At 46.7% G+C, this 11,851-nt stretch overlaps 1 protein-coding gene across 1 annotated transcript; it reads right to left on the minus strand.

Annotated features, from left to right (window-relative positions):
• Nucleotides 1-4,866: 4,866 nt before the first annotated feature.
• On the minus strand, nucleotides 4,867-5,196 carry SMIM36 (small integral membrane protein 36). Its single transcript, XM_068413047.1, has one exon. It carries the CDS (start codon nucleotides 5,194-5,196, stop codon nucleotides 4,867-4,869), a length of 330 nt encoding a protein of 109 aa, XP_068269148.1.
• Nucleotides 5,197-11,851: the final 6,655 nt, after the last annotated feature.

Here is an 11,851-nt window from a genome sequence, read left to right on the forward strand (position 1 = left end):
AAAGTACAACGGTAGTTTACGAGACTCGAGCTTGCAGTTTTTAATCCGTCTAAAAGATGGCACGCTGGGCTGTAGGGCTCCCCTAAGCACGAAGTAGTATTGGCTCATGGCTGGAAGAACAGTATTTCCAATTCAACACCCAATATCCATTCTCACCTCTTGGCATTCCCACCAAAGTGCCAACATTACGCAAGCTGAATAGCTGATAACGCAAGGTGGTGTGGTTCTAGGCAGTAAAAACTATTCTTAAGCTCTTCTTACAGCCAAGGGGTTTGACTTGGACATGTTACTGCACTTCTATACTTAGCACTATCAGAGGATGAGCATTTGCATGATAAGAACAATGTGCTAATAAAAAATGAGAGAAGATTTATCCCTTTTCAAATTCAGAAAAATTCACTGCATGGGAAGGAATTCTCCCTTGTGAATATGGGTTAGTCTGTCTGGGCTAATCCTCTACTCACATATTATTAGGGATTTAAAAAAAAAATCTGAAGGCTTAGACAGTATATTTACAGTGGAACAGGCTCACATAAAAGATGTATTTTCAGTGAATTTAATGACACGTTTCACTTGAATTAATGTTTCAGAAATCTAGAGGTTTTTTCCTGTTGTTTCTGTGAAACCCTTTAATAGAGGCTTTACAGAAGCAGTAATATGTGACTTTAAAAGGGCACTAAAGCCAATTGAAAGCCAGCCAGTGCAGACTGAATTCCTGCTTCCTGCAGAACAGCAATAAATCCTCCCACCACCACTCGGTTCCCTTCTAACTGCAGAGCTACAGACCGTCAGACCTCCACGACGACCGTAGCTCACTCAAAGCAAGTGTTTTAAGGCTCTCTGTCCACGGTTTCCCCAGATTTACTGTGGCTTGTTCATCGACTTCTCCGCTCCACCCACTCTGGTCATTTTTTGTTGGAGTACATTTTTATTTTGTTTTCTTTGAACCTACTGGGTTAGTTCATAGAGTGAAATTCAAGTGCAGCCCCTGCGTTCCATTAGGAACCGCAGAAACATCTAAGAGAGAAACCTCAGTGCAGAGGACAGAAGAGGAGAGAAAATTAATGTGGAGTAGAGACACATGGAGAGAAGCACAATGGGAACATGAGCTGCTCAAGGATACCCAGGGCCAAGGGCAGAACTGGGAACACATTTTTTACCAACATCTTACCCATTTGCAAATGGCACCTACTTCAAAACAGTATTTCTGTGCTAGATATCCAGGCCTTAAAATACTACCTGATTCTCTAGGGCAGGACATTCCCCGTGCTGCCAGCTGTGGACCAGAGCCTGCAAGATGCTGCAGATATCCCAAAGGGATATCCCAGTCTCCACAGAACTCCCCGCATGGCTCCATTTTGTGCAGCCATCAGCAAAGCCTGTTCTCAGGGTGTTTTTTTACACCGTGTGGACCCCAGCAAAGGATACACATCTTACACCATACGATTTAGGGAAAATAGCTGCGCTGGTAGGAGAATATTCGTGCGCGCTTTCTTGCGATGATGCAGAATGATGGCAGAGGACTGCAAGCACTTGAGGGACTGCAGCTTCAAGGGTTCGACCTGCACACTCGACCCAATAAAAGCCCATTTACGTGCATTAATCCTGCCACAGTCATTACGTAAAGTGTGGTACCAGAGACCTCCACAAAGCAGTAATTTCACTCACAGTGTCTTGATTACTTGCAATTCTCTGTACATACCCAAGGGCTCTCCCTGCTTTAATGCACCAATATTGTTCTAGCATAGACAAAACAAGAAAACCATTTTACTCCCATTGAGAAAGCAAAGTCCTGATGCACTTTAGTCCCTCCTTTTCTGGAAGGGGATTTTACCCACTGTTTAGAGACACTATCAGGAGGGAAGTGTCATTTGCTGCTTTTACCTCCACATGTCAGGGCAGAGTCCACCAACTCTATCACAACTGATAAATTTCCTTACAAGTGAACAGTGCGCTCCTAGAAACTGCTCCCCCCCTTGCAGCCTCCCCGGGCATTGCCTGCAGCACTACAGCCCCACCTCCGAAAGCTTCAGCAAGAAAACTTGACCACACAAAAAGCAACAATTTTGCCATAGAGTTTCAAGGAGCCAAGAGTTTGTAGTTGGTGTACACAAAAGGTTTGCTGTTAGAGAAATCTATGTATCTAGAAGTATTTATTAACACAGCCTTGCAAGTCTATCTTTGCCTGGAATGCATAAACAAACACGGTGGCAAAGATACAGCAGACGTGTCATGGTATCATTACGTTATTTGCATGACCTTCCTCAAAGAACCACAGAACTTTTCTGCTGGCATCGTGCCATTCTATATGGCATCTTACCATCAACAAAGAAAACAGCTATGCCACACTCTTTGTGATATTTTTGAGCTCTTTTTAGTCCCACCTCCAAGGTCTTCTTAGCAAAGATTATTATTTCTGTTTCCTAACACCAAGGATTCCTTATCACCAAGGCAGCTTCTAGCACGTTAGATGATATATGAACACACAAAGAGCTTTAAAGAGCTTACAAGTTGAAGACAAGGCAGATAGTAGAGCCCAAGGAAAGATAACACTGGCCTGCGTGGGTGACAGTGGCCATAACATACCAGCAGCCTAGTCACTGCCAGGTTTTGCCAAAGCAGCTACAACTTGCAGTCAACTAATTGCACTTTTTCAGTGCTAAATAACCAAACCAAGACATTCAACATAATTATTTCAGTATGATACGTGGCAGAGAATCATGCCACCAAATTCTGATTTATTACCAGTTTCATCACATCAAGGTTTTACTCAAGCCCCCAGCTCTCAGCAGCCTTCCTTCCAAAACCAGGGTATCTGTAACTCACAGGGGTGCAAAGGACAGCTTGAAAACAAAACCTGGGTTCACCCTCAAGAATTTAGAAACCAAAAGAAAAACCACTAACCATTCTGGTTGCTTTTTTAAAAATACAAACAAATAAGAAGATACCCCATATCTCAAGATTTCCTTGCCAGCACCAGGATGCTCTGCAGGCTGATGCATAAATCAGCAGGTCTGGGGATGCAGCACAGGTGGCTGGAGTACAAACCATGCAGTCCAGCCAACAGCTTTATTTAATTGTGGATCAAACTCACTGCAATTTATTTCTGGAAGTATTTAAAATGCCTGCCCTGAAGGCACTGGGACCACTGCATCCAGCAAGTCATCCACGACACCTGACATAGACAGGTAATAAATCTCACCGTGTTTACTAAAGCTTTGTATAGGACTCTGTGGGTACTTTGCATTAAGATGATGTAAAATAGAATATGGGACAGACACCTGCAACAGCGTGGGTCCAGTGCTATTTTTCCCTGAATAATCAGTTAAAAAGTACCACACACAGTAACTCAAGCACTATCTAGAGGGACCCAGTGACCTGGCATTAAGCATCCCATCTTAGGATTTCAGAACACAGTTTTCAGTCTTTTGCTCGATCAAGGACATGTTTGGGCAGAACAAACCAACATGAGCCACAAATTCCCCGCAGCCAAATTAGTTTAAAAAGCTGGTTTGGCCACCAGTGACAGAGCGCCCATGCCAGCATGGAGCATAGCAGGGGTCAGCTGGGTCTGCCCAGCTTCTCGGGTGGGTTCTGCAGCCCAGGCTGACAGGGACAGAGCAGGACCTGAGCTGGCTCTGCTCAGGAACATCTACACTTCAGTGGCTACAAGATCAACAGCCCTCTTGTCTCTGCCCCTTTGTCCTTCACTTGCAGGACAAAAACATTTCCCTTCCTTTCAAGGGATGGGAACTTTAAGTCTATCGAAGTGCCAGGGGGGAGAAACCCAGCAAGACATTGAAGAAACTTCTTATCCAAAAAGGCCTTTATCTTATAGCTTCCAAATTATGGGAAAAATAACTGGAGCTGATGCAGATAACGTTAGATTTACTGGAGATGCAATAACACCCTTCACACGGCCCATGGAACCAGCTGGAACACAATACAACTGAAGGAAGGCTCGGGAGCGAGCGGCAGGGTCAGACACGTGGAGATGCACATCGAAAGGCAGGATGTAGGTCCCACTAGCTGCAGAGGGTCAGAAATTGCTGTTTCAGTGGGGCGGATGGCACCGATGACTCACACATATTGCATTACCGGTAAATTTACCCCGGCTCACGCTTTCCCTTGGGCAGGAGGCACCGTACCCAGCTTTTCCAGGAAGCATATCGTATCCCATCAGGGGATTTGTGCGGGGCAATGGGTACTCCGCCCGCTAAGAGCAGAGCTCATCTTCTACCTACGGAAAATCAGTGCCAAGCCCAGCTTGGCACTGCCCTCCGGTGAGCTTACAGACAGCACGGAAAGTATTAAATTCTGATGGGAGCAGCAGCTGGCTTCTATCAGAAAGGCACTATCTCTATCCTTTTAACATCCTCAGCATTTCTTTTCTCACTGGAGAGATAAAACAGCCTACCAAGGTCATTTGCACTCTGCAGGCTGAGGAAGATGTGCCGAGGTTGCAGGGCAGCACAGCTTGGCCCATCCCATCAGGCTGGGATGCTTTGAAAAACACTGTGTACCTGCAAAAATAGCAGTACCAAGCACGACTTGAGATTAAACCAAGGCCCTTCTTCCGTGCCTGAGTGGATAAAAGCGTCACTGCTTCCGACTGCCAGTGGGCTGCAAGGCGGCAGCAGCGTAAATAGAAATTAGCCCCTTTATGGGTGGCAGGCAGAACTGCAAGCCTGTATCGATGCAGAACACAGCTGAACATAAAACGACCCCCTTGGCAATGGCACCATAACGAATAAATCTGTGTCTCAACTTACCTTGTGAATGCGTGATCCTTTTGCAAATGGAGAGTAAACATAGCAGACGAGGCAAGCTGATCAGCAGAAACCGGAGCTCCGAGGCAGGGTCCCCTTACACGACTGTTGTCCTTTTCCCTGGCCGGTCGGAGGAGTTTTCATAGGCAGGGACAAGCCCCTTTGCCCAGCGGGTGCTGGCAGAGCCCTGCTGCATCACCACCAGCCGGATCGGAGGCTGGGTGTCTGCAGGGACCTCGGGGGCATATTCCTTGCTGGGATCCTTCCCCCTGCAGTCATAGAGCACGCAAGAGATCAGGAAGACCAGAAGCAAAATAACATAACTAGCTACCAGAATGATGAGATTCAATGTAACAGGGTCAATCTCCAAATAAAACTCCATTTGGTCCCATCCTATTGAGGGTAAACCCAGAGAATGAAGTTTCATATGCACAAGTGAGCGACCGCTAACTGATCAGAATAGATGTATTGGCTTTGCGGTAAAAATACATTAATCCTCAGGTCTCCTGTAGCAATGGATTTCCCCGAACTGGATGATTAAAGCAGCTCAGTTTAATAACTTAAGCTCCTTCTTTTAATGCCACGTTGCCTACAGTGGCAGAAGCTAAATTTGAATGCTATATTTACAGGAAAACGTCCCTCTTGCTCAGGGACTATTTATTTTCTTAACATGCAGGTACCAAACTGGGTTTAGTCTGAGGGCATTTTGCAGAACCTTCCTTCTACAAGTAGGTTTGGGTTCATGGGCTGAAGAAAACTGAGCTGTGTAATTAGTAAATGAATACAGAGATAAATTAGGGAGAAAGTCATTTGCAAGGTAACTTTTCTCAAAATCTAATGAGCCTGATTCTGATTTTGACCAAGAGTTTTTTGCCCTGCCCTAGTGTTACAGAAGGGCTTTTAAAGGGAATTGAAGACTTTTATTACCCACTTCCATGTCAGGATTACTGCTACACGTCACACCACTGCATCACACGCTGCCCAGCCAGTCCTTGCACAAACTCTGCTGTGGGACCCTGCTTCCTGCAGGCTGCTCCATCCCCTTCGAGCCTCCTGCAACATGACTGGAGCACTTCTGTAGCCTGGGCACTACCAATGTCTTTTTCCTATGTAGACCCTCTGCTTGCTAAAAAAAGGTGAAGTGTGCGACGTGGCTGTCCCCTGCCTGGCAGGAGTGCCAGGCTGCCCAGCCACAAAACCCGCAGAAAGTTTTTTGCATCTTCCAGATTTACATCTCTGAAGTCGATGTGCAAATAAGGACACACATATAGCTGCCACACGTTGCCCACACACAGCTTGCTTGTTTCCCTAGAAAACCATGCTAGAGAGACCATCCCTCCTCCAAAAAGTAAAAGGTGTACCGGTGTATATGATACCAGGAAGGCAGACGGGAAGGGGAGGAGGTGATGCTGATGAGCACCGCAGACCCTACGTCAGCACACTCGCTGCTCCCACGCAAAACTCCCAGGTTTTGGTCAGCATTACAGCACAGGAGGGTTTTAGGAAGAGATTAGGCTGTCCCAGCTCTTAACGCTGCCAGAGCTGTGGAAAAGGGCTTTATGTGTCAGTGGGAATCTGATCCGGCACGTCTAAGCCATGAGTAAGAAATATGTCACGGGGTCATCCCGCTGCCGCAGACCTCGACGCATGCCACTCGTTTTAAGGCCAACATCATCTGCATCCCCCGCTGTCTGCCCTCCTGGCTCTTAGCTGAGGAGAAGTTTGTATCAAGAAGTAATCCCAAGGCTGGCATTGCAAGGGGAGGGTACCCCGCAGCTCCCAGGACGCACATTGCGTGACCCCCGTGTTGGGCGGCTGTTGCACATCACGTGCCGTGTCTGAAGAGGACCAGGCATTTGGCTGTTTGATATAGTTTAGATGAGGCTGAGATTTTTCAAGACAAGCTAAGGCAGTTCCCCTCCAAAGCAATGACAATCAGAGCTGGGACTTGGCTTCAGTGCTCACTGGGAAACTGAAAGTCTTTTGAAAATCCCTCCAAAATTACCCAGAAGCACAAGTGCCTTTGAAAGGCAATAGGGTTTATGGTCTTAAATTTCAATCACATGTGCTACAAGAAATTAGTCCCAAAGCAGTAAATACTATATAGTTCACATGTTGAGTGAGATATAGGATTTTATGTTAGTTTAAGTCTTTTTAACTAGTCCTCAAATGGCAGCCTGGATTCTGAAAACTCAGCACTGTACTTGCAAAAGAAAGTTTGAGATTTTTCTCCCTTGCATTTATTTAGTACCAGCGAGTTTGCCAAACCCGAACTGTGTCCTCCGAAGTCCTCCACACCAATAGCTTGGTTTCAGATTTCCATCTAATATTGCAGCTAATATTGCTTATACATGACATTAAGTGTTTAATTTAGATAGGCATCATGCCAGCTTTTAGGGGGACTGTTCAAAAGTTAAATCAGGGACTAGGTTACTGCACCACCTTCCGTGTTGCTGCAGACACGCTCTCTTGGAGAAAGAAAAGCCTCCACGTTTCTACATCTCTCCAGCTTCTCAAAACACTGCCCTAGAGTGAAAATATATTATACTTTCAAAACACCCCCCAAAGGCTGTACCCAGGGCCTGGTTTGCAGCAAGGAGATTGTGCATTTATGCTTTTGTTGTATTCCCAGGAGCCCCGTCCTTGAGCTGGAGCTACTCACAGCAGCCTGTGTCCAGAGTCAGCGCGCTGAAAACTGAAGCCTGCGAGGGGTTTGGCTTCGATACCATTACTTGTTTCCTCCTCCCAGCCCATGTCCAGGGCAGACCGTAGACTTTCAGCATTTGATATTCCCACACCCAAGGATTGCCAGGGTCTAATACCACCTGCCAGCACCCCTGTCCCAGGAGCATCACTCCGCCTTGGGAACCTTGTCTGCACACATACTGGGGCTTTTATAGCAGAGCTTCATGCCAGCGAGCTGGCAGTGCTCCCGAGGTCAGTGTCCTGAGTCCTCCCCTGCTCGACACTGCTCCCTCCTGCCCATCCTGCAGCCGCAGCTCTGTAGCTGACCATCCCTCCCCAGCCTTCACCATCTCACCCTCCTCTCACTGTTTATGTCTGCACCCTTTTCTTAAGAAAAGTCGTTCAAATCCCTGTTTGCATCTGTGCTGATGGTGTACTGCCAGCTCCCCCAGCTCTGCAGCAAGCAGGTACACATTTCCCTGACCACGTGAGCCTCAGGAGCTTTGGAGAACTGGGAAAAACCTAAGCGAGGTGTGTCTGTGCTTCCCCAGGCAGTGCCGGGAGCCTGGCTGATGGTTGGGGCGAAGCGCTGCCTTGGGCTCATGCAGGCTGGCTCTAGCAGCGACAGGTGAGACCGTGTCTGTGGGACCCACTTTCCTCAGATGTCCAAAATTCATCTCTGCTAGAGGTGCTTCAAAGACCAGACCAGCTCTGCCACTGGCTGTACCAGAGTGCAGAGATGGTGGGTTGCACAAAACCTCTGATATATCCTCTAAAAGCGGATTAGCTGGAGTCTGCTATTTATTTATTCCACTATTCCATTATTTAATGTTTGACAAAAAGCCTACCCCGAGGGCCAGAGGTCCCAGCTGGAGACCCAAGGCCACCAGCTGCCACTGATGCAACTCCACACTCAGTTCTTCCCTCAGTTTTTTTCCCCTCTTATTTTGTCTACCTTGATTTATAGACACTTCTGGACAGAAAACACCTCTTGTTTTGCAAGCACCCAGTTCAACTGGGACAAGAGATAAGGGAATAAAATGTACATAAGAGAAAATTACATATTGTTATAATTTTTGCTTGAAGACCTGGTACAGTGAATTTCACAGTACAAAAGTTCAGAGGTTATTAAAAACAGCAAAGAACTTATCTATGATTAGAGAAAAAACAGATTTTAAAAAGAAAGTCTTGGAAGAGGTTCTAGTAGGAGAGAGCTACAAGTGCTCTGTTTTGAGAGCAACTATAGCACAAGTAGCAAAGGGATTGCAGGCAATGGCTGAAGAAAAGAAATCAGTCTGCAGGAAACTCCAGCTTCATCTCATCTAACATGGGAGTTAAGTAATAGACCCATCCTGTGCTGGCTCCTCTTGACTATAGCAGGTTAGGGCTGATCACACGAGCATTTTGGCTGGCAGATCCAAGACACAGCAGCTCAGAAGTGTGACATGTCACACAACGCATCGAGATGGATGTACACAGAGAGCGTTCAAAGTGCTGACTCAGGAAGCAAAGAGCAGTTTCCAGTCCTGGTGCTTCCCAGATGAAGCCCACGTAGCCAGAGCCTCGTGTGCCACAGAAGACACTGCTCGACGTGCCCAGCACGGCTGACCCGATTCCAGCCGGCTGCACCTTGGAGCTGCGACCCAGTGAGACAGCCGTCGCTGCCAGGCTTGATTGGCTTAACCGTGGTGTCATTGCTAAAGATAGCCCCCAGCAAATAAATCTCTTCAGTCCTGGTGCAGTATCAAAGAGGCGAATATGGATAACAGCAATCCCAGTGTATTTGAAACAATAGCAAATGGACTGAGATGTTGTATCAGAAAGGACAGACCTACCTCCTGGGTAACCCCCTGTCCTGCCTTGTCTCTGCAGCTCACGACAGCAAAGGTGGATGTGCGTGGGCTGCAGGGCCATGACCTTCCTCACACAAGAAGTCATAACTTAGGAGGGGAACTGCAGAGATACCTGGTGTGATCGGGAACCAAACCACGGTTACTCCAATACTGACAGTCCAAATCTCAAGTGCCCAGAGCAAATCCAATGAAAGCAGATTTGTTTCCACATCATGTGCAGACACCAACAGCAGAAACACAGCTGCTGAGCTCCTCCTTGGGGGCACCTCCAGGGTGCTACAAACACCTGCCTGAACAGTGTTTTCTCAAGGGGACACACAAAAGTGTGTGTTTAGCCTATGGCTTTTGGGGTGTTGCCTCTGTCTAGCACAAGCTCTGCCAGGGTGTACGAGGGCTTGGGCCCCCTCCCTTGCTCCCCCCTGTGCTACGAGGAGCTGCTTGCCCAGGTCTCCCCTATTGCCTGCTTATCTCCCTAGTGCAAGAAGTCGTTTAATATATTTGAGACCTTCAGTGAAAGGGGGCTGGAAATGACCAGTGCCACTAAAAATAACAAGAGGCAAAGGAGGCAGGAGCCCAGCAGTGCACGGGAGAACAACGTGGCAGCCCCGTGCACCTAAATCCACAGCACCCAAAGCCCAGCACAGCCAGTTGTGCCAGGTACAGAGTGACTTCGTGCCCCTGTTTTCCTGCAGGCCTCCTTCAGCTCGGGTTTTACAGGATTACCACCGCGGCGTTACACATGCCTAGCTCAGGCTGACCACACGTAGGAGCTGTTGCTTTCCCCATGAAAGGATCCAAGATCCCGGGGAGCAGCGAGGAGCCGCCGGCTCCGGCTGCCGCAGCGCCCGGCGGGGGCACGGGCAGGGCTCAGCACCCCCGGGCCGCCGGCGAAACCCCCTGTGCAGGAGGCAGCACCGCTTGTTAGGAAGGAGATTTCTACTTTTTTAAGCTTTTTTGGTCAATGGTGTCACTCCTTTGTCCGCACCTGGAGAGAGAAAGGAGCTTCCACTGTCACTGCTCAGGGTTTACACTGCGCTCGCTGTCAGGAAGCATTTGAGTACAGTGGTTACACCATTTCTTGCTTTAGATGTGCGTTGGTTACCTATTTAATCTCTACACCATTAGAAAACAGCTATTTAAAATGCTGCTTTTGAGAAAAGAATAGAAATTCAAGAAGGAAGATAAAAAGGAAAAATACAAAATAGTCATTTATGATACAGAATTAGTCTGATTAGTTATTTGTATGGCAGTTCCCTCCTGGGACCCTAAACCCACAAATACACTAGTCAGTGAAATGTCTGACTTTAAGATTATGAATAGTCCTACAGAGGGGAAAGGGACAGCTGGCACTTGAGGTTAAGCATATCCTGAACCTTGCTGGAAAAAAGTCAGAAGCTCAAAACAAAGACTGAAGCCTTACCATATTAAGCACTGCTCATAAATATCACCTTCATGTCTTCAGCTCCTCTCCCCAAAAGCTTAGACATCCTTCATGAAAAAAAATGACTTAAATCCAATTTCCTTTATCTGCAAATCAACTTACTAGAAAAGTCTCAGCTGAAGAGGATCTGCTCCTCAGTAAAAGAAAATCAGTTGCCATGAGGTGGCAGCTGCTGATCAGCTATTTTTCTGATGGCTTTTTCTTTGTCTCAGGGCTCCAGGTGAGATGTATCCCTCAACCCATGGCCCAGCTGAGATGTATCAAACAGAAATGGGGTGCTGGTGTTTACTCCTACCCGAGCTCCGTGCTATAGGGTTCTGCTGGCATCAGAACTGGCTTTATTTGGGGCTGCAAGAAGCAAAACCCAAAAGGATCTGATTTTGTGCTGTGATATTTTTGCTTTGGATAGGGATTTTACAGGCAAAATTTAATTTTCCTAAGAGAGTGTACAAAAGTCCAGATGATGCAGGGCAAAGGGACGGAGGGGTGAGACAGCTCAACACTAGCCAGTGGGTTCACAAGGTGTGACAGTCAGACAGCGATGCTTTTCATGATCTCCAGTAGGATGTAATTCAAATGATGCTGAATGTTCATATAAAACAGTTTAAAATTTATTTGACTTTTTTGTTAACAAGGAAGACAGATTTGATGTGAAAGGTAAAACCCATGACTTGATTTTAGAAGTGATCCAAATCTTCATGAGAGATAAATCTCTATAACTTTATCAACGTAACTGGGCTGGTATCAACAGAGCATGGATACATATTAGTCAGTGCTACCCTGTAATGTGAGAGCCTGTAGAGGATTAATACCTGACAAAGGGGAACATGCTTATTTTTAATCTCTAGGTAACTTCCCAGTGACAGCTCAACTACCTCAAACTGTGGCAAATCTAGTTTGATGTGCTGTGAAATATTTAATCAGTCCACTTGTGCTTGGCTGCTTGAGAGGTGTATGCAAATATAAATGCCTTCTCATTATTAATAGTGAAATGACTTAAAAACGGGAGGAAGAAAATTAAAATATTTGATACTGAAAGCAAGTCTCCCGGAATGGGTCATGCATGGGTAAAGCAGACTCAAACTGGGTTTCGATTCTGCTGG

Source organism: Nyctibius grandis, chromosome 15, assembly GCF_013368605.1.
Source record: "Nyctibius grandis isolate bNycGra1 chromosome 15, bNycGra1.pri, whole genome shotgun sequence".
Classification (NCBI taxonomy): domain Eukaryota; kingdom Metazoa; phylum Chordata; class Aves; order Nyctibiiformes; family Nyctibiidae; genus Nyctibius; species Nyctibius grandis.